This window comes from Mus caroli, unplaced genomic scaffold, assembly GCF_978045245.1.
Source record: "Mus caroli unplaced genomic scaffold, Mus_caroli_1 scaffold_8, whole genome shotgun sequence".
Classification (NCBI taxonomy): Eukaryota; Metazoa; Chordata; class Mammalia; order Rodentia; family Muridae; genus Mus; species Mus caroli.
The window spans coordinates 115,967,829-115,989,465 of NW_028227263.1; the positions used below are offsets into that span (position 1 = coordinate 115,967,829).

The window sequence follows — 21,637 nt, forward strand, 5'->3', positions numbered from 1 at the left end:
GGTTAGGAGTTCCAAGAACTGGAACACAGAAGAGCAAGGCCAGGGCAAAGAGAGAGAGAGCAACTAGGAAGCGGGGTGAAAAGAGCTGCAGGGGTAGGGACTGTAGTAAGAGCAGGGGCGGGGCGAGGAGTATTAGTAGGGGAGGGGCGGAGAGGAAGAGCAGAGGCGGGGCGAGGAGTGTTAGTAGGGGAGGGGCCGAGAGTAGGAGAAGGGGCGGGGCGAGGAGTGTTAGTAGGGGAGGGGCCGAGAGTAGGAGAAGGGGCGGGGCGAGGAGTGTTAGTAGGGGAGGGGCGAGGAGTATTAGTAGGGGAGGAGCTGAGAGTAAGGGCGTGGCAAGGCCTAAGAGCAGGACCCGGGCAGAGAGTAAGGGGCCCCCCCAAAGCCTGATCAAAGGTGGAGCTAGGAAGAAGAGTGGGAAAAGGGGCAGGAACTGAGCAGTTTCCTAGAGATCAGCTTCAGCTAGCCAACTTGCAAGTGGGTGTTAATCCCCACGTCCTCCAGGTTCTAGCCAAATGGTGTCCCGGCCAGCCATGTGCCCTGTCAGCCCTGTGTGGCCCAGAAAACCAAACCTATGGGCATTCTGGGTACTGCTGCTAGTGCTATTGCTGTCGTTGAAGTCGTGGGCGGAAGATGCCTTACAGCATTGCACCTGGCTTCTTGTCCTGAACAAGTTCGAGAAGGTAGGCTTGCATCTCTCCAAGGATCGATTTCAGGATCATGAGCCCATCGATACAGTGGCCAAGGTGTTCCAAAAGTTGACAGACTCCCCAATCGATCCGTCAGAGGTGAGGGAAGTGAGATCAAGAGTATCAAAGAGATTTGGGGTCAGTAAATAGAGGGATCTAGAGTCAGTACACCAAGTGACTAGGTATTTCCCCCACCTTTCCTTACAGAACTATTTGAGCTTTCCTTACTACCTGCAAATCAACTTTTCCTGTCCGGGACAGGTAAGAGTTTACAGTATAAGTAGGCTGATTTCTGTAAGTCTCCAGTTTCCCATTATTTTCAGCAGTGAGAACCTGGGAGAACCTGCTGTGTCCACCCAGCTCCGGGTGTAGGACATTACTCCAGGGGTCTCCAGGCAATGGACCCTGATACTAAGTTATGCCCTCTCCCCTTCAGAATAGCGAGGAGCTGGCCCGAAAGGGCCACCTGATGGGGATGAAGCCCATGGTCCAGATCAACTACATGTACTCAGTCAATTTCTACCGTTGGAAGATGGAAAATGTGCAGATTCTGATGGAGGCTGCTCCAATGCGCAGCACAGGTGGGCCAAACTGCTTGACGGTGGTGGGTGGGGGTGGGAGTGTCTGGGGAGTGCCCTGAGCCCACCTGGGCTTCTGGCAGTCTCCTAATACCTCTCTCTTGCATGTGCCCCATCCAACCATCAGGGTACTGCCCGGCAGAGGCCATGTGCATGCTGAACTGGTACACACCCATGCCCTTTAAAAACGGCTCTGTGGTCTCCTCAGTGGACATCTATACCAATGGTATAGGGCCCTTCATACCCAAGAAAAGGTGCTGTTTCTGGTAGTGTGCACACTCAGAGGAAAGGCAACCCCCAGAATCCCAAAGGAAGCAGGGGAAGCAAAAGGGAGGTGGCAGGGGAAGGTGGCTGTGAGCTGGGAGGGTCCCCTGAGATGGCATTCCTCACTGGAACCTGCTTGCAGGTTCTATGTGAATATGAATGGCTTCTTGAAGAGAGATGCAAGTGGTAAATCCTTATTCGCCATAGGATATGAGGTGAGGGCTGCCAACTGGGATAATACAGGAAGTGGACACACATTGTCTTCAAACCTCCAAACCAACACAGATCCATCTCATGTGCAGAGCACTTTCTTCATCTCTGGGCCCCAGGTGCCATTTGTTCCAACAGTACCTTGGAGTTCCTCTTTCAGGGTATATATGGAGAGGGAGAGGTGCTTACACACACACACACACACAGAACCTCCCCGTGCTAGAGTCTGAAGAGCACTTTCCAGGTAAACACAGGGTGATAGATAGCCCATCCCCATTGCCTCGCTGGATTTTGTGTAGATTTTTTATTACATTATTTTGTATGTGCTTATACCATGGTATGCACATGGAGGTCAGAGGACAGCTTTTAGGAGCCTGTTTTCTTGCCACCATGTGGAATTGCCTGGGATTGAACTCAAAGACATTAGACTTGGCAGCAGGAGCCATTGCCTGCCAAACCATCTCACAGGCTCCTGTGTAGTGTTTTGTAACAAGGTGTCAGTAAACCTGGCAGTGGTCTAGAACTCATTATACAGACCAGGCAAGCTTTGTGACACTCCTGCCTCAGCCTCCCAAGTACTAGTCCTAGATGTGGGGCACCAAGCCAGGCCTACAGATCCATTTTAACTTTTCTAACTCATTTCTGTATTTTGTGGTGGAAGACACACATGGGGCACATACATGGAAGTGAGAAGACAACTTTCAGGAGTTGATTCTCTGTTTCTATCATTTAACTCGGGACATCAAGCTTGGTGGCAGGTGTCTTTTACCCACTAAGCCAGCTCACATGCTGTGTATATGCACTTCAAAGACAAGAACACTGAGGCTCCAATTCCCTACCTCCTGTCAGAGAGATCCCCAGAGAAAGAGACCTCAAACCATTCTTCATGATTCCCACACCCATATTCCAGTGTGAGTGTGTTATGAGAGTGTGCGTGTGTTTATGCAAGGGGCGGGGGAGACTGTGTGTGTGTGTGCACGCGTGTGTGTTGAGGACTGAACTCAGGTCCTCATACATGCTAGACCAGCCACATCACCACTGAGCTAAATCCAGAGCCCTGCAGCCATGTTCTGAGCATGCTATGCATGCTTCCCCATCATGGGGATGGAGCTCAGAGGACTTGCCAAGAATGCACCTCACTTCAAAAGTAGGGGGCATGAAGATGGAAAGGGAATGAAGAGGCCGCTGATGTAAAATCCCTGGAGTGAGCTGAATGTAAGGAAGAGGCTGGGATTGGGTTAGAGAGGAGCCATAGAGTGGAGGAGAATGGGGTTAGGGAGGTGACAGCAAGCAGCAGAGGCTTTGTAGTCAGATGAGAACTTTGGCTGTGGCAGAGATGGAGGTACAGTCAGGTAGGTGAGGGCTGAATGGCATTTCTGTTTTCCTGACAGAGCCTTGTTCTGAAGTCGAGTCACTTTAGGCTTTCGAAATCAAGACCCCTGTGGTACACTGTGAACCATGCCCCCGTGTTCATCCTTGGGGGCTTTTATGATGAAAAGGCCATCCTGTTCTCAGATTCTAATTTCCAGGACTATGTTCTCTTGGAGGTGAGTGATAGCAGGCAGATTCAGGCTTGGCTTTCTGGGCAGTGCTGGGTCTTAGACCCTGAAGGGGGTCTGGGCCTACAGAATGGGATTTCAAAGATATGCCAGTCTACAGCACCAGGGATTGAAGAAAAATTTTACTGCTAAGAAGCATAGGTTCAATTTTTTTTTTTTAAAAAAAAGACACTTCTTGGGGGTGTGGGCTGGAGAGATGGGTAGGAGGCTGAGATCACTGGCTGTTTTTCCAGATGATCTGGGTTCAAGTCCCAGCACCCACATGGCAGCTCACAACCTCCTGTAACTCAAACTGCAGGGAATCTGGTGCCTCCACAGGCACTGTCACTCCGACACAAACTCTCTCTCTCTCATACACACACACAGGGATACATAGTTTAAGATATATATATGTGTGTGTGTGTGTATGTATATACATAAAGGTTTAATTATTTCAATGCCTATGAGTACACTGTAGCTGTACAGATGGTTTTGAGTCTTCATGTGGTCGTTGGAAATTGAATTTTAGGACCTCTGCTAGCTCTAGTCAACCCCAATTCACTCCGGTCAGCCTCGCATGCTCTGGTCATCTCCACTTGCTAAGTCCCTGCTCGCTCTGGCCCAAAGATTGATGTATTATTATACATAAGTACACTGTAGACACTGACACCCTTCTTCTGGTGTGTCTGAAGAGGATGTCAGATCTCATGACATGTGGTTGTGAACCACCATGTGGTTGCTGGGATTTCAACTCAGGACCTTCAGGGTCAGTGCTCTTACCTGTTGAGCCATCTCACCAGCACCATGAAATATATTTTTAAAAGTTATTGGTTATAGGGCAGTGGTGGCATACACCTTTATTCCCAGCACTTGGAAGGCAGAGGCAGGCAGATTTCTGAGTCCAAAGCCAGCGTGGTCTACAGTGTGAGTTTTAGGACAGCCAGGGCTACACAGATAAACCCTGTCTCGAAAAACCAGAAAAAAAAAAAACAAGTTATTGGTCAATTATATTTTTGTTATTGTTTTATTTTGTTAAGACAGGGTCATATGTCAGGCAGTGGTGGTAAACACCTTGAAGCCCAGCACTTGGGAGGCAGAGGCAGGCAGATCCCTGAATTCTAGGCCAACCTGGTCTACAAAGTGAGTTCCAGGATAGCCAGGGCTACACAGAGAAACCCTGTCTCAAAACAAACAAAACGGGCTGGTGAGATGGTTCAGTGGGTAAGAGCACCGACTGCTCTTCCAAAGGTACTGAGTTCAAATCCCAGAAACCATATGGTGGCTCACAACCACCCATAATGAGATCTGATACCCTCTTCTGGTGCGTTTGAAGACAGCTACAGTGAACTTATACTAATAAATAAATCTTTAAAAAAAAAAAAAAAACACAAAACGACCAGGTCTTACTATGCAACCTTGGTAGCCTAGAGCCTGATATATAGATCAGGCTGACTTGGATCTCGTGGAGATCTGCCTGCCTCTGCCTCCCCAATGCTGGAATTAAAGTTGGTTCTCCATCATGCCTGGTCTCGACATTTAATTCATAGATAAATATTACATATACAAATATGGGATGGAGGATGATTGGAAAATTAAGGGCACTGGCTTCTCTTCTAGAGGACACTGGTTTGATTTCTAGCCTGCCATGATGGCTTATACCTGACTGTAACTTCAGTTCCTAAGAATCAACAGTCCTCCTGTGGCTATCCCAGGCACCAGACTTAAATACATCAGGGAGTTCACCTATACATACAAAAAAATGAAATATATATGTAAAAACACATATATGTGCATGTGTACACATATATATGAGAGAGTCAGGAAGACAGACAGAGACAGAGACAGAGGGAGGAGAGCCAGGGATAGTGGTGCACGTTTTTGATCCCAGCACTCAAGAGGTAGAGGCAGGCAGATCTCTGTGAGTTTGAGACCAGCCTGTTCTTGATTTACATAAAAAGTTCAAGGCTAACCCAGGCAACATAGTAACACTCTATATAAAAAATACCCGCACACGTACACACACACACACACACACACACACACACAGCTGGAAAGGTGGCTCGACAGTTAAGAGCACTGGCCTGGTGCCTACAGATGCCAGAAGAAGGCACTGGATCCCCTCTAACTAGAGTTAGAGAGAGTTGTGAGCCCCCAAGTAGATGTTGGGTATGGAATCTGGGTCCTCTTGAAGAACAATCAGTGCTCTTAACCACTAAGCCATCTCTCCAGATTCAACATGGACTATTTTTTTTTTTTTATCCATGGGAGCAGAACTCTGACATGGGCAGAGGGACTGTTGAACACATTGAACACTGTTTAGCTCCAGGTTGTGTACAATGCTCAGAACTTGGGTAGTGTGCTTATCTGAGCGGTTAGACCAGCATGGATACCCAAGGCAGAACTCAGAGGCTGAGGTCTCACACTGTATCACATGGTGTTCTCTGCTCCCCTGCAGCTGAGTATTGACAGTTGCTGGGTTGGCTCCTACTACTGTCCCATTCTTGGCTTCTCAGCCACCATCCATGACGCCATTGCCACCGAGAGCACGCTCTTCATTCGACAGAACCAGCTCGTCTACTATTTCACAGGCACCTACAGCACGCTCTTTGACAAAAGCCATGGCAGCAGTGAGTACACTGGGCTGGGGGTAGGGGGCAGGAGGCATGTGGGTGTTAGAGAAACAAAACCAAGAAGGATATTGGCCAGAAAGGAAAAAGTCCAGGCATTACCATGGTGTACACCTTTCATCCCAAAACCTGGGAGACAGAGGCAGGGGCAGCAGGAGCTTATGGTCACCCTTAGCTACATAACCTGTTTGAGATGAATCTGGGCTACATGAGACTCTGGAGAGCGGGACCACACACATGGGTAGGGATGTTGCCAACCTCTAATCCTAGCACTTGAGATGATCTAGTTCAGGGCAATTGTGGGGTATGTATGTATGTATGTAGGTCCCAGAGAGCCTGGGACACTGAGTGAGAACTGGTTCAAGCCACTCCCTCTGGGATGGAGGAGAGGGCAAAACAAACCAGGAGAGGTGGGGAATACCTGTGGGTTGGCTTACCTGACCCAGAAGCCCATGAGCACTTGGCTTCAGACAGAGGTCTATCCAGGTACTCACTGTAACTCTTGGTCTCCTTGCTAAGCTTGGTGATTCCTGCCCACACCCAGACCCAGAGAGCCACACATCTTTTGGCTAGTGGCTGCATGATGGCAGGGCCTCTGATTTGCCTCAGTCTGTCCAACACACAGTTCAGAACCAAGGGAACAAAAGAAGGGGTAGCCCATCTAGACCTCACAAAAAGCCCCAGTAGAGTAGTACATACCTGGGGGGTGGGGAGAGGGAGTGGGAGAAAACCAGCATTCCGCCAGAGTTCTGGTGCTCTGGGTGGGCGGATGCAGAAGGACTGCCACATGCTTTCCACATAGCCCCGGGTTGGTGTCTCCCTGTGTGAAGCCACTAAACCCCAGCTCAGTAGGTGGTGGACAAAGGGCAGTTCTAGATACCATGTTCTCAGTCTAGGGCATCCCACACTGGATACTGTGGAAGAGCTGAGAACACAATGGGGGCCCTGGGGTCAGCTTGGTCAGCCCCAGAGCCGAAGGGAGAAGAGGGCAGTGGGGGGGGCGGCGTGTGTGGTTCCCATGGGAGTGAGAATCCTTGGTCCAGACTGTGGCTGGAGCACAGGATGGCCTTCTGGCAGGAGGTTAGACACGGCTCCTTAGGGGAAAGCCTATCCCATCAGTCAGGAAAAGCGGGCATTGATGAGCAGAGACAGTCTGTGGTTTTAGAGCTTTATTGTAGAATGGCAGGGAGAAAGAGGGAAGGTAGAAAGAGAGAGTGAAGCTGGCCATGGCCATGTGGAGAGAGGGGGGAAGGAGAGAGAGAAGGAGGGCTAGAGAGTAAGAAAGGTGAGAGTTTAAGAGAGCGAGGAGGGGCCAAGCAGATCCTTTTATAGAGGGTCGGACTATCTTGCTGTTGTCAGGTAACTATGGAGAGAAACATACCTGGCTATGGTCAGGTAACTGTGGGGTGGAGTCTAGCCGGAATGCCCGGAGCTTGAGACATTGTCTGTATAACTGATAGTCACACATCTCTCCTGTGGGGGCTATGGGGGTGGTAACTTCTACAGGATCCAGGGGTTCAGGAGACATGATCGAACACCTTCAGTCCCATATAGGTGGAAATCACCACCTATCAGGTCCCCCAGGGTTCTAGATATTTGCTCGACTGGAGACCAGGCTGCCTGTGCCCAGCCCACTGCCCCACACATACCAGACACCACACTGCAGCATTAAGGAAGGCAGCAGCTGGAAGCTGGCCTATTTTTTTGTTTTTTGTTTTTTTTGTTTTGTTTTTTTTGGATTTTTCGAGACAGGGTTTTCTCTGTGTAGCCCTGGCTGTCCTGGAACTCACTCTGTAGACCAGGCTGGCCTCGAACTCAGAAATCCACCTGCTTCTGCCTCCCAAGTGCTGGGATTAAAGGTGTGTGCCACCACTGCCCGGCGGAAGCTGGCCTATTTGAGAGCAGCCTGGGCTATATATGGAGTTTGAGGCCAGCCAGAGCTACAGTGTTAAAGCCCTGTCTCATAAAACCAAAGCCAGTCAAAGCATGCTAGAATTCAAGGGTAGAGGATGGAATGGGGTGGGGTGTTGTTACAAAAGTGACAGGTGTTGCTGTCGAGTCTCCCCAGCTCCACAAAGACATGATGCTCCAGGCTAAGAGGACAGGTAGCAGGCTCTGTAAGACCCAGAAGGAAAGGGTTGGGGTTCAGGCCCCGTTTTGACCAACCTGGTTTTGCTTGTCCCCCCCAGGCAGATGGGTTCGTGTCCTGCCTAGCGAGTGCATCAAGAGACTGTGCCCGGTGTATGTCAGTGGCAATGGTTCTGAGTACGTCCTAGCCCTCACCACTGGCAAGAATGAGGGTTATATTCACATCGGGACCATCACAGGTACAAGCCGTGTCTTCTGAATACTCAGGAAAGAATTTTCTACACTCTCACCTAGGGCTCCTATTCCTTGCCATGTGTCCTCAGGAGAGGTGGCAGGCTCAAGGTTGTTCTGTATGTATGGAAATGGGTATGCTTGCTGCTAAGCCTGAGGACTTGAATTCAGTCCCTGGGACCCACATGAAGAAAGAAAAGAGCCAAATCCCACAGGGTGCCCCTCTAACCCACACATATATGCACAGCATGTAGGGATTTGGGGCCATCCTGGTCAATGTAGGGAATTCCAGGATAGCTAGGGTTACATAGTGAGACCTTCTCTCAAAAAAAAAAAAAAAAAATGGGGGGATGGACCAGAGAGATGGCTCAGAGACTGAGGGCACTGGCTGCTCTTCAGTTCCTAATCACATTCCAGGGGATCTGATGGTCTCCATTGACCTCCTCCAACACCAAGCACTCGGGTAATACATATACATATAGCCATGCAAACACACACACACACACACACACACACACACACACACGGGATCATAACAATGCTATTTGTGTGCTCACATGCACTATTAGTCAGGACTACCACATCTCTTGGTAGTCAAGAGGTCATACAACAGAGGCAGGCACGGCCTTCCTCATTCCATGTTCTCATTCCACATCATTTACTTGGGTTTTTTTTTTTTTTTTTTTTTTTTGAGACAGGATCTTACCACGTAGCTTACTTTCTTGGAACTCACTATGTTGAGCAAGCTAGCTTCAAATCTATAATGCTCTCCCAGCCTCTGCCTCTGGAATTAAAGGCCTGCACCGACAGTCAGGGATCCCACCAAGATCCTCAGTTTCCTGCTGGCATCTGCCAGGCCCAGCAGAAAAGATAGTGTTTGTGTTTGTTTGTTTGGGTTTTTTTAAAAAAGAGCAAAAAAAGTTGATAAGCTGGGCAGTGTTGGTGCACACCTTTAATCTCAGCACTCAGGAGGCAGGGACAGACCCATCTCTGATTTAGAGGCCAGCCAGGTGGACAGAGTGAGTTCTAGGACAGCCAGGGCTCTACAGAGAAACCCTGTCTGGAAAAACAAATGAAAAAGAATAGTTGATGAGTCCCTGTAAACAAATCGCATAGTGACAACCATATGTAACACAGGTACTCCCACTGCCACCTGCCTGCTCCATGGAACCCTAGATCTGTGGCTTTCACCAAGTAACAGGAGTTACACACACACTTTCCCATCTGTAAAATGGGACCAGATGACAGTACTATAGTATCGGGGGGATTAATATAAAGACTAAATAAATTCACTGGACATGGTGGTGCACAGATGGTAGTCATAACCCTTGGAAATCTAAGGCCGAAGGACCAAGAGCTGGAATCCATCTTGGACTAAAAAAGACAAACGCAGGGCCAGAGTGTGGCTAAGCATTAGACAGTCTGTGTGGAATCTACCAGTAAATGCTAGGTCACCCATTGTGCACCACCACACCTCACTACATCACTTCTAACACCCAGCCACAGGATGCACTCTGACTGGCTTGTATTGGTCACCCCTCCATATCTAAAAAGGTTTTTGAGACATTAGGTTAAGTGTAGGTCAAGTGTAAAGATGAGAATGCCAGGAGCCAGCCTGATCCCTAGAACCCCTGGACTAAGAGGTTCAAGGTGTGGAGGACCCTGATGGAGTTCTGGTTGGGTAGCATGCCCTGCAGGTGCTGGTGGACTAGAAAGGGCCTGAGCGTGGCATCTGACTTGATCCACAGATGGCCTCGTGTCCTTTGAGATGGTGCCAGATGGCTGGTCAGTATGTGAGAAGTTACCAGGTACTCTTTTTTTTTTTTTTTTTTTTTTTTTTGCTGGGATCTGGAATAGGAGGGTGGTAGGCCTCTGAGAAAGGGTGTGAAAGGTTATGGGGATAGCTGGATTCTAGACTGCTGTGGATTCTTCTCTCCCCCAACAGGTAAAAACTGCAGCATCGACTGGGCTACATACATCGCTGATGAGAGGAACCTGCTGTTGTTAGTGAAAATTGACTCTGGGCAATTTTACCTAGTCAACTTTAATACAGGTAAATCAGGTTGCCTGGAGGTCAGGAGGGAACATGCAGGGGCGGGGACTGTCACCATAGGCCACCCCACACATGCCACTCTTAGATAAGGTGTGCAGTGGGCTGGTAGAGCCAGTGTGTCTAGGACAGAGAGAAGAGGACAAGTTGGAAGCCTGCTGACCGAACAGAACTACATCAGGGAGGCCCTGTAGTCCACAAGGAGATTCAGTTTTATGTTCCTTTGAGATAAAAACTGTCTCAAAAACGACAATAGAGGAGGAATCCCCAAGTGGACACCCAGTGTGTGTATACACATACTTGCATTTTGATATTCTAGGTCAGCAAGATGGCTCAGTGGGTACAGGCACTTGCCACCAAAAGTGATAACCTAAGCTCAATTCTCAAGACCCGCATGGTAGAAAGAGGAAGACTCCCAAAAGCTGTGCTCTGTTGCTGAAGAATGCGCATGTGAATGCATACATACACATACATAATGATATAGAATATATATAATAAGTCAAGGAAAATATTCTATGTTAAATGGAAAACCTCTAGATCCTTTAGGGTGGGTGGTAATTGTTTTTATTGGTTTTTTGTTTGTGTGTTTTTGTTTTTTGAAACAAGGTTGTATTGTGTAGCCCTTGCTGGCCTAGAACTCCCCTTGTAGACCAAGCTGTCTTCAAACTCTCAAAAGATTCACATGCCCCAGTTCCCCAAGTGCTGGGGTTAAATAGTCACCTTGCTCAGTTGACAGCAGAGTCACATATAAAGCTTGGAGAATAGTAACTCTGACTTTGCTTACAGAGATTGTGAGATTAGGGTTTCAAGAGAGTTCTTCAGGTTTTCGCGTGCTGTTTTCCTATCTCTAGAGTTCAAGACTCTGAATATCCTCTACAAAATACCAGAGTTTATACCCGAAGGTAGGACCAAAGGGCAAGGGTGATTTCCAGGGTGGACAGTGATCAGGAAGAGACCAGGTGAGCACTCTTCTCCTCTCCCCTGCCTCCTCATCTCCTCTGTTGTGGTCAGCTAAGGAACTAGACTTCTTGGTGCTCCTTGATACAGAGACATACACCAACACTCCTATGACACCCAAGGGCTTGTTCTTCAACACATTGAACAACATGTTGTACATCTGGGGCAACTTCATCCTGCAAAGGTAGGTGTAAGCCATCTCCCCAGGGATCCAGGCACACAGATGCGCCTGCAAACACACACATATTTGTTTACATAAATAATTTTAATCTGTTTTTGAGACATGTCTCACTTATGTAGCCTTGGTTGTCCCAGAACTCACTCTGTAGACCAGGCTAGCCTCAAACTCAAAGTTCTATCTGGCTCAGTCTCCCCAAGGCTGAAATTAAAGGCCTATGCCAGTAAGGTTTTATTTTATTAAATTATGTGAATGTGTGTGTCTATGTGGTGGTGGTACACACAAAGGAGTGCAGGTGTCTGTGGAGCCAGAAGAGGAAACCCTGGAACTGGAGTTAATCCAGGCACTAGGGTGGAGCTCAAGGTCTTGCTTAGGTTAGGAAAGTCCTTGGCTGGTAAGCCCTGCCCCTGAACCCTCTCTAGTGGACTCTAGATGAGGACTCTGAACAGAATCTTCCCACTCCAGCTCTGGGAGCCCCCTTTTGTAAAATGAAACTTTTCTGGATGGGACACGTGAGCAATAGAAAGTGTTTTCTGGGATCTACCCTCTTATTCTTCAGGAACCCAGAGGCCCTGTTCATGGACAGTTGGCATCTGCTTTTTCATGATGCATTTGGTTAAAAGAAAGGAACCCAACTCAAAAATCACTTAAGCACAAAGAATCTACTGACTGATGCATGGAAAGATGAAGGTCTAGCTTCATGCATGACTGGATCCAGGGCTCAAGGGTTTGCCACTAGAGCCCCATTTCTAGGCAAGGTAGTACTTTTACTGTCTTAGGCCAGATAGCTGAGTCCTGGGGTCCCCCAAAAAGCAGAGATGGGGAGATAGAGGTCCAAGAGCACAAGGACACTCTCTTGCACAGTGGAAGCTAGTGCCACAGTCCCAGGGTCACTTTGCTAGTGTTTACAATGTCAGAGAACAAGCAATCTGATTTCTTGCTGTATTATGGATGCGATGGGAAAAACAGGTGTGCAGAACACCAGATGTGCCCATGCTCAGAGTGCACTCTCTCTGCCCCTGCAGCTACAATAGGGAAGAATTCATTTTTCTGGCGGACTTCCCCAAGGAGTCCACCATCAAATACATGGTCAACTCTTTCAAAGGACAAATGGCTGTTGTCACAGAAAATGAAGAGGTGAGATACCCTGTCTTTCTCCCTCAGCCCTCCTTGTTCACCTCCAAATCTTCCTGCCCTGTCAGGGTGAATACCCTTCAGGGACCCCAAAGTAAAGGTCAGTAGAAGGTGCTACCTCTAACAGGGTCCTGGAACTCAGAGGGGATGGGGGACCTTTCCAAAGAGGGCTCATCTTTGGAAGGATGTGGAGTGGAGTGGGAGAGTAGGAAGGCTTCCCTTGTTCCTGAAGACTCGTATATATGCTGCTGGATCCACAGATCTGGTACTTTCTGGAGGGTGGCTATGATGTATACCAGGTGGTTCCTTCCCAAGGCTGGCACACCTACCTTAAACTGCAGAAGATGCAAAAGTCTCCCCTGTATTCTGCAAATGAGTCCTTCGTCTCCCTCTTCTATCAGGATGAAAATCTTTTCCAGGTGCCAGGAGGGTTTGGTAGGGTGGAGATGGGGAGCAGGTTGGGAGCTACAAGGAGGTTTCCACACCCTTACATGCCTGCTTCTGGCCCCAGCTGGTCTATCTTTTTGACGTTGGAAAAGAACGTTTGGTCAAGAGGCTCCTGCCTGTGGGAACGTTGATGGAGTACAACCTGCCCAAACCCTTCACAGTGGCGAACCAAGGGTGAGAAGATTGGGCCCATGAAGCTGTCTCAGAGGTCCCACCCAGGGGTGGGACCCAGAGTCACCCTAAGGATAACCTGGTGGTGGGGATGGATGGGTGCAAAACATGGAACACAGATCAGAGGAAGAGTGTGGTGCAGCTGGAGGGCTTGGGGCATCAGGGAGGAACTAAGCTATGAGGAGGAAGTGGAAGGGTGTTAGAGGGTGTATTGGTTAGGGTTTTACTGCTGTGAGCAAACATCATGACCTGAGGCAACTCTTATAACACATGGCAGCATCCAGGCAGGCATGGTGCAGGAGGAGCTGAGAGTTCTACATTTTCATCTGAAAGCTGTTAGCAGAATACTGGCTTCCAGGCAGCTAGGATGAAGGTCTTAAATCCCACACCCACAGTGACACATCTATTCCAACAGGGCCATGCCCTCTGATAGTGCCATTCCCTGGGCCAAGAATATACAAACCATCACATTCCACTCCCTGGCCCCAGTAGGCTTGTTCAAACATAAGAGCCTATGGGGGCCACACTTAAACAAAGCATAATGTACAATACTTCAAAAGTCCCCATAGTCTATAGCAGTGTCAACAATGTTAAAAGTCCAAAGTCTCTTCTGACATTCATCTGATACTTAAGTGAAATTCCCAAATCAAGGCAGGAAGCCAGGTGGGCAATCTCCAAACTCTGCATCTCTGTGTCTGATGTCAGTGTGGTCCATTTTCATCTTTGTTGGCTGCAACAACCTTCTTTGTCCTGGGCTGGTTCCACTCCCTGTTAACAGCTTTCCTCAGCAGAAAGCCCACAACTCTGGCATCTCAACATGTTGGGGTCTGCAAGGCAAGTTCAATGATACAGGTTCTCTTTCCAATGTCTGGGATCCACACATGATCTTTTGGGCTCCTCCAAAAGGCTGGCCTCACTTCTCTGGCTTTTCCCTCTGTAGCAGCCTTAGCTCAGATTGATCCACTCCATTGCCACTGCTGTTCTTGGTGACCATCCCATGATACTCGCATTTCTAATATGCTGGGTTCTTCAACTGCAACTAGGCTTCACTAATAGCCTCTCAGAGACTATCTTCATGGTGACAAGCCTCAACTCCTTTGCGTGACCCCTTCAGTCCTGGGCTCTCAACTGCAACTGGGGATACACCTTCACCAATGGCCATCCATGGCCTCTCACAGGGCCAAGCTCCAGCTGTTCTTCATGTTGCCTTCATGCCTTCAAAACACGTACCACCTGGGAGATTCTTACACATTACCAAGTCCAGCCGCAGTATGAGATACAAACTTGGCTCTCTCTCTCTGGAACACAGCTTCTTTGTGCTCTCAGAAAACACCTCCCAGAACATTGCACTTCAGTGATGCTGGTCTCTTCTTAATCACCACTAATTTCTTTTTTCTTTTCTTTTTTTTTTTTTTTTTAAATGTGTAGGCCAGGCTGACCTCAAACTTGTGATCTGCCTGCCTCTGCCTCCTCCAGCAAATCCTACCTGCCTGTGCCACCACAAGGGGTAACGGCTAATATCTTAGCTCCAGTTAACCAGCATCAATTGTCCAGCAGTTCCTTCTATTCCTGAGTCTAAGTCCAGAGCCAAATGGCCTAAACTGCTGAGTTCTGCTGCTTGTTCCCCTTCCTCGCCCCCCATTCAACTTTCTAGCGGCTGGGATTAAAGGTGTGGACCACACTGGACTTGAGCTCTTTTCCACCTAGAACTTGCCCAGTCCTGGGCTGGTCTTGAACTCAGAGATCTGTTAGGTTTTTTTTCTCCAGGGATTAAAGGTGTGTACCACCATGCCTGGATCTAAGTTTAGCTGGGTAGGATCTTGCCCCCAAATCCTCCTCTCTTAATCTGTTATGCTCTAGAACATAGGACTCAGCTCCACTCTACTTCTTGGTTCCCCTCTAATATTTAAACCATATATATATATATATATATATATATATATATATATATATATATATATATTATATTTTTCCTAAGCTTGCTATGCTTGTTCAAATTGGTCTTCATGAAACTTAAACAGAGAACAAAGTCTATGATGGGTGCTTCTGAGACTTCCTTTATCAATGCAATTAATGTAAATCTCTTTACCTTAACTTAGGTAGACTCTTCAGACTAGGGCAAAAGCAGACATATTCTTCATCAAAATGTGACAAAAACAGTCTCTTGGCCACATATTAAAATTCTTCTCGGGCTGGTGAGATGGCTCAGTGGGTAAGAGCACCCGACTGCTCTACCGAAGGTCCAGAGTTCAAATCCCAGCAACCACATGGTGGCTCACAACCATCCGTAACGAGATCTGGCGCCCTCTTCTGGAGTGTCTGAAGACAGCTACAGTGTACTTACATATAATAAATAAATAAATCTTTAAAAAAAAAAATTCTTCTCCTCTGAAACCCGTAGAGCCTAGCCTCCACAACAAATCACCCTCAGCAACAAAGTCTTGCATATTCCTACTAGGATGGCCCACTAAACTCCACTTAAGGCATTCCACTGCTTTCCAAATCCCAAAGTCCAGAATTCACATTCCAAACAAAAGCACGGTCAGGACTACCACAGCAATACTGATGTCCCTGGTACCAACTTCCAGGCAGCAAGGGTGAGGGTTTTAAAGCTCTCCCCCACAGTGACACACCTACTCCAACAAGATCACACCTACTTTAACAGGGCCACACTTGTAATAGTGCCACTCCCTGGGCTGAGAATATACAAACCATAACAGAAGGCAAGGAGAAAGTCCGAGGGTTTTGAGACATGGGAGCCTTACTTGTAATTGACAGACTTCAGAAATGGCCCAGCTCTGTGGTCTCAGCACTTGTGAGGTTAAGGCTGCAGAATTTGGAATTCAAATATGTGAGCCAGTCAGGGCTATATAGTGAGACTGTATGGAGGGAGGGGAAAGCTTTTGGGTATCTGCAGATTGTGCCACCAGGAAGGCAGCTTGTGTGGGTAGAATCAAGGTATCAACCGAGCTGGGGTGGAAGGAGAAGGGATCAATTAGAGAGCATATGGTGACTGATGGTGGAAGGGAGTGGGCTCTGGTCTGAGGGACAGCCAACTGAGTGTGTCTAGAGGCTGCTGAGAACGAGGGCACTGAACTGAGTTTGATATAGGCCAGGTTAATTTGGGGAATCAATAGCTCAGAAGTGGGAAATGCAGACTGGGGATGTTCCTGAAGAACTGTCAGCTTATCTCCCCTTCTATGTTGTTGCCCCCGGCTACCCAGGAATTACAAGATGATCACCTTCACCCACACGTGCCCTTTCAAGGCCATTCATGCAGTTGATGTGCCCAAAAAACAGCATGCATCACGCACAGAGAGCTATGTTGCTCTGCCACCTCTGGTCTCTGAATCCTTGGGCTTCCACAACAATAACACACTCGCTGTCTATCAAGGCCTCGTCTATTACCTGCTGTGGCTGCACTCCAAGTATCATAAGGTGGGCACCTGGAGGCACTGAAGAGGGAACTGTTCTGTAGGGGTGAGTTTGAGGGGTTAATTAAGCCAGAGCAGAACTTGAAGTTCAAAGATGTGAGGAAGGTGAAAGTCCAGGGACAGGAGGCAGGACAGGTTTGAACTGGTTCTTAGGCATGAGGGCCCTTGGATTTAGAACTAGGAAGGCATGTTTAGATTACACATGCTGATGTATACCTGTAAGCTCAACCCTTGGGAGGTGCAGGGCAGGAAGATAGGAGTTCAGGACTAGACTGGGCTCTGTGAGAACTTGCCTGGTCTAGGAAAAAAATAAAAAAAAAAGGAACCTTGTATAACAGTGCATGCTCTTATCCCAGAGGCAGAGATGAACAAAACTCTTGAATTTGAGGCCCTACTTGATACACAAAACATGACCAGCTGGGTATGAATCACAGCACCCACAGATAAAGCTGATTGTGAGGGCTGGGCTTGGAATCCCAGCACTGGGGAGGCAGAGACAGGCAGAAGTGTGAGACTCACCAGTCAGAATAGTCGGGTCAGGCCAAGGTTTGGTGTGAACTCCCTGAGTGGCTTCTTTGGAAACACAAGTGAGGTCTTCCTCTGGCCTCCACAAGCTCGCACACCCCACACAGGTCCACGAAGCCGAGTTTTGGGCTGGGTGATTATCTCCTACTTCGGTCTATGAGCTAACTGCAATCCTAAAATTGTCTTCCTTCTTCTTCATGTCACCTCATGGTGTCCGACGGTTCCAACAGCCCTATGCAGACCCAGTGCACGATCCCACCTGGCGCTGGTGGCAACACAAAACAAAGGACAAGGTAGGTGGACCTGTTGGGAGTTGGTGGAGGACAGCACTGAGGTACATTCCTCCTGGCAGGCGCCCACTAGCTGACCATCCTGTGCATCCAGGATTACTTCTTTTACCTGTTCAGCAACCGGCTGGCGGCAGAAGGCATATACATCAACATGAACGCCTACCAAAAACTCTACAACATGTCAGGCGACTATGGAATACCCGATCTTTTCTTCCTAGACAAGGGCAACTGGTTTACCTTCACCTTGGTCTTATTGTCACATCAGGACACCTTCACAAGCTCTGATACCAAAGGTCTATGGTTGGGGCCTACTTAGCAACTAAGGGGTGAGGCCTGAGTACTCTGGGGATGGGATGTAGCTATCAGGCTTCAAGCCCCACACCCCAACCCTGCAGGACCCACTATTAATGTGGACAAGAAGCTGTCATTGTCTATGGTAGTGGCGGATCCTGAGTGCCTTTCAGTAACTGTGACTCGGGAGGTCCTTCTTAATCGCAACGCTCTGCTCACCAAGGTGAGGACTCCAGAGAGAGGTACAGGGTCTTGGCTGCTGTCCCTCTGGTCCTCTGCACCGTCAGTGGAAATCCACAGATCTTCTTACCCCACTCTGAGTCCCAGTTATCCAGCCTTTGAGTATCTCCGGATTAGGACAGATTTGGATATTCCTTTGTTTCAGTCTCTCCTTTCTCTCTTCCTCAGATTAAAGTCATAGATAAAAAGAGATGCTCTGAACAGGGCATGATTGGACGTAACATCAAGAAGACTTCCATGATGATCAAGGTCTGGTCCAAGATTTGGGGAGGAACATAGAGATAGGACACTGGCCCTTGGAATCTCCAATCACCGCTTCTTCCTCATAGGTCTTGGGCGCTCCTGGGAATTGCATCCAGAGCACGTACCTTGGGGGAATTATTCGAGTACTGGAGTTTGGGTACTGGGTCTGGTACTTTGGGTGGAGGGTTGGCTCAAGTCCCCAGAGGGTTGGTTCCTGTTGCTGTCCTGGGAGTTCTGTAAATCCATTCAGATTTTAAACGTATGTGTCTGAGTATTTTGCTTGTGTGTGGCTCTTCACCACTTATGTGCCTTGTGCCTTAAGAGGCCAGGACAGAAGAGGCCTTTTAATGCCATGGAGTTAAAGTTACAAATGCTTGTGATCTGTCATGTGGGTGCTGGGGATCAAACCCCAGGGCCTCTCCAATTGCAATGACACACTGCTACAGACCAATTTTATTTATCTATGTATCTTTATGTTTTTATATATTTATTTATTTGAAATTTCCAGTGCTAGAGATTGAACTCAGCCTTTGAAGGTGCTAAGCGAGCAAGCACTCTACCACTGAGACACCTGCCCCCCCCCCCAAACCTCACACAGTGTTCTACATTTTCTGACTCAAATGTTGTTCATTCTCTCCTTTGTCTTTGTTGCTCTCCTCTTGCTTACACAGGTACTATCCTACCCCCTCCCCCCACATACACCTCCCAGCATAAAGTTAGTCATTGAGGCCCAGAGCAATGCAGACTAACCCAGAGAGCTCAGAAGTGGTGGAGGGCCTAGAGTCTTTGTTCTCTGTAACTGTCCTGTCCACTCACTAGCAAACTCACCATGGGGTCCCTCCTTCCTGATCTAGAATGACCCAGGAAGTAGAAGACCGTTGTAATATGCACAGACTCCTTAGATGGCATGTGTTGGGCTAAAGTAACAAGACACAAGCTTAATTGAGTCAGGATGAGGAAAGAGGGAAGGGGAGAGATTGGGCTGCTCACATCTGGGTGTATGCTGGGTAAAATGAGAGAGAGAGAGAGAGAGAGAGAGAGAGCTCTAGAAAGCTAAAGGAGGAAGTTTAGAGGAGAAAATAGGTTTTTGGTGCGGTCTTTCTTTCTCTTTCTTTCTTGGACAGGCTCTCACTCTGCTCTGTAGACTGGCTTCAAATGTGCAGTGATTCAACCTCCTTAGCTGGATCCCTTTTTGAGTTGCTAGAGGTGAAATGCTACTCATTGCTGTAGGATGAGCCATGTGCCAGCTTTCTGGATGGATTTGGAAGGCTAAAGACAGGAAGCTAAGCAGGCATAATGAAGACGTGCCTACATCCCAACACTGAGCAGGCAGAGAGGCTCAGCTACACCCTTAGCACCTTACTGTGCATTATAGGCCTGTGGTCTATAGGGTCAAGCACATTCACAGTCTAGGACCCAAAATTTTTCACCTGAACATCTGGGAGAAATGGAAGTCCATCAACTAAGATGAGTTCGGTATAGGCCGAATCTTAGATGCCTGTGGGGTCTCCTAGTGAGTGCTGACTGATGGGTGATGTGACTAAGGCAGGCCTGGCATGGAAGGTGCTTACTCAGCAGCCATGAAGCTCAGGGCACACACAGTCTCTGGATGTCATGACCTAGACCCAGATGGGCCTAGAGAGATTCTTTATTCTGAAGAGAATGTAATGGGGGTCAGGAGGTCCCTGATCTATGATACTCTTTCTGGGCTCTATTTCCTTTGGCTATCGTATGTTCCTTCTAGTGATTACAGTCCAAAGTCAGACCTCTGAGATGTGGGTAGGAGCTGGGGCCACGGACATGCAGGTACCAGTGGCTTGCCAGCAGTGTGGGGCATTGGGCTATGCACAGACAGCCTGGTCTCCAGTCGAGCTGAGGTCTGAACCCCGGTGGTGATAATTCACGTACATGGGACAGAAGGAGTTCTCTCATGCTCTTGAAACTCTGGCTCCTGTCTAAGTTTCCCTTCCTCCCCCACAGTCCCCACAAGAGAAGTCACATAGGCAATGTCTCAAGTTTCTGACCTTCAGGCTAGACTCCTCCCCAGTTACCTAACAACAGAAAAGATAGCAGCATACCATTAAAAGGACTGTTTGGCCCCTCCTTGCTCTCTCTCACACTCACTCCTTTGTTCTCTTGCTCTTTTGCTCTCCTCTCCTCTCCTCCTCTCCTCTCCTCTCCTCTCCTCTCCTCTCCTCTCCTCTCCTCTCCTCTCCTCTCCTCTCCTCTCCTCTCCTCTCCTCTCCTCTCCTCTCCTCTCCTCTCCTCTCCTCTCCTCTCCTCTCCTCCCCTCCCCTCCCCTCCCCTCCCCTCTCCCCTCCCCTCCCCTCCCCTCCCCTCCCCTCCCCTCCCCTCCTCTCCTCTCTCTTTCTCTCTAGCCTGTCTTCTCTCTCTCTCTTTTACCTTCTATAATAAAGTTCTAAAACCATAGACTGTCTCTGTTCAGCTGTGCAGACTCTCACCTGTGTGGGAACCTCTCTTCCCTCAGCCCTTTCTCCCATAACCCCAGGCTACAGGATGTAACCCCGGGTCCCCTTTTGGTCTACAGGACTGTCCCTTGCCCACCCCTGTTGAGTGAGTCAGAGGCTTGGATGCCCACCCTGGGCTGAGCGGAAAGCATCTGATAGCCCTCACACGTCTGCCTGTCCAGAGCATAGGTGGAACTCTGACCAGACGTGGGCTATCCTCCTCCTCCCGCTTCTTCCCCTAGGCCCTTTTGTAGTTCTCATATACCAGTATATGAATCCTACCTGTTAGTTCATTTGTATTTTCAGACAGGGTCTCAAATAGCCAAGGCTTGCTTTGTAGCTAAGGATGACCTTGAATTCCCTGACCTTCCTTGCCTTAGCCTCCAAAGGCTGAGATTACCAGTGTGAGCTCCCATACCAAGCTTACTGCCTATCCCCTGGACAGGGCTTCCGTCTGTAGCCCAGGCTAGCCTGAACTCACTACATAGTCCAGTCTGGCCTTAAACTCTCAGCTTTAGGCCTGCATTGTTTTCCCAAATGCTGGGATTCTAGCATGAGCCATCACAGATGGCTGTCCCTCACCTTTGCCATCTGTTTTGGTTGTTGTTTGAGACAGGGTCTTGCTATATATAAAACATTGGGATTTGGCCTCAAATGCCAGAACCTCCAACCTCACCCTCCTCAGTGCTGAAATATCAGGTACTTGCCATTGCATGTGGCTCCACATCTCTACTGTGGGGGACATTGCCTAGGGTGATCCTACACGGCTCTCATCTCAGTGCTCAACAAAATGGGGCATACTAATGATCTGTACCATACAGGGCTCATGCAATTCACACAGGTTTAATTAAGAAAATGTACCAGGCAGTGGTAGGAAACAACTTTAATCCCAGTACTTAGGAGGCAGAGGCAGGAGAATATCTATGAGTACCAGGCCAACCAGGGCTACATAATGAAACCCTGTCTAAACAAACAAGCAAACAAACA

At 48.4% G+C, this 21,637-nt stretch overlaps 1 protein-coding gene across 6 annotated transcripts in view; it reads left to right on the plus strand.

Moving 5' to 3' along the window:
* Nucleotides 1-21,637, plus strand: part of Catsperg (catsper channel auxiliary subunit gamma) — a 29,406-nt gene that overhangs the window by 2,472 nt on the left and 5,297 nt on the right. For 3 of the 6 annotated variants that reach the window (XM_085841968.1, XM_085841963.1, XM_085841967.1), the window contains exons 2-22: nt 502-785; nt 894-947; nt 1,123-1,267; nt 1,392-1,530; nt 1,671-1,743; nt 3,130-3,285; nt 5,732-5,903; nt 8,093-8,230; nt 9,971-10,030; nt 10,168-10,275; nt 11,124-11,174; nt 11,284-11,413; nt 12,433-12,544; nt 12,802-12,960; nt 13,053-13,162; nt 16,384-16,597; nt 17,349-17,411; nt 17,503-17,701; nt 17,804-17,922; nt 18,108-18,188; nt 18,269-18,325. In XM_085841968.1, the coding sequence (XP_085698094.1) occupies nt 513-785; nt 894-947; nt 1,123-1,267; nt 1,392-1,530; nt 1,671-1,743; nt 3,130-3,285; nt 5,732-5,903; nt 8,093-8,230; nt 9,971-10,030; nt 10,168-10,275; nt 11,124-11,174; nt 11,284-11,413; nt 12,433-12,544; nt 12,802-12,960; nt 13,053-13,162; nt 16,384-16,597; nt 17,349-17,411; nt 17,503-17,701; nt 17,804-17,922; nt 18,108-18,188; nt 18,269-18,325 (2,613 nt within the window). In that variant the 5' untranslated portion in view covers nt 502-512. Of the gene's footprint in view, nt 1-501; nt 786-893; nt 948-1,122; nt 1,268-1,391; nt 1,531-1,670; nt 1,744-3,129; nt 3,286-5,731; nt 5,904-8,092; nt 8,231-9,970; nt 10,031-10,167; nt 10,276-11,123; nt 11,175-11,283; nt 11,414-12,432; nt 12,545-12,801; nt 12,961-13,052; nt 13,163-16,383; nt 16,598-17,348; nt 17,412-17,502; nt 17,702-17,803; nt 17,923-18,107; nt 18,189-18,268; nt 18,340-21,637 lie in introns of all 6 variants that reach the window. The other 3 variants (XM_085841964.1, XM_085841966.1, XM_085841965.1) reach the window with 3 other exon arrangements.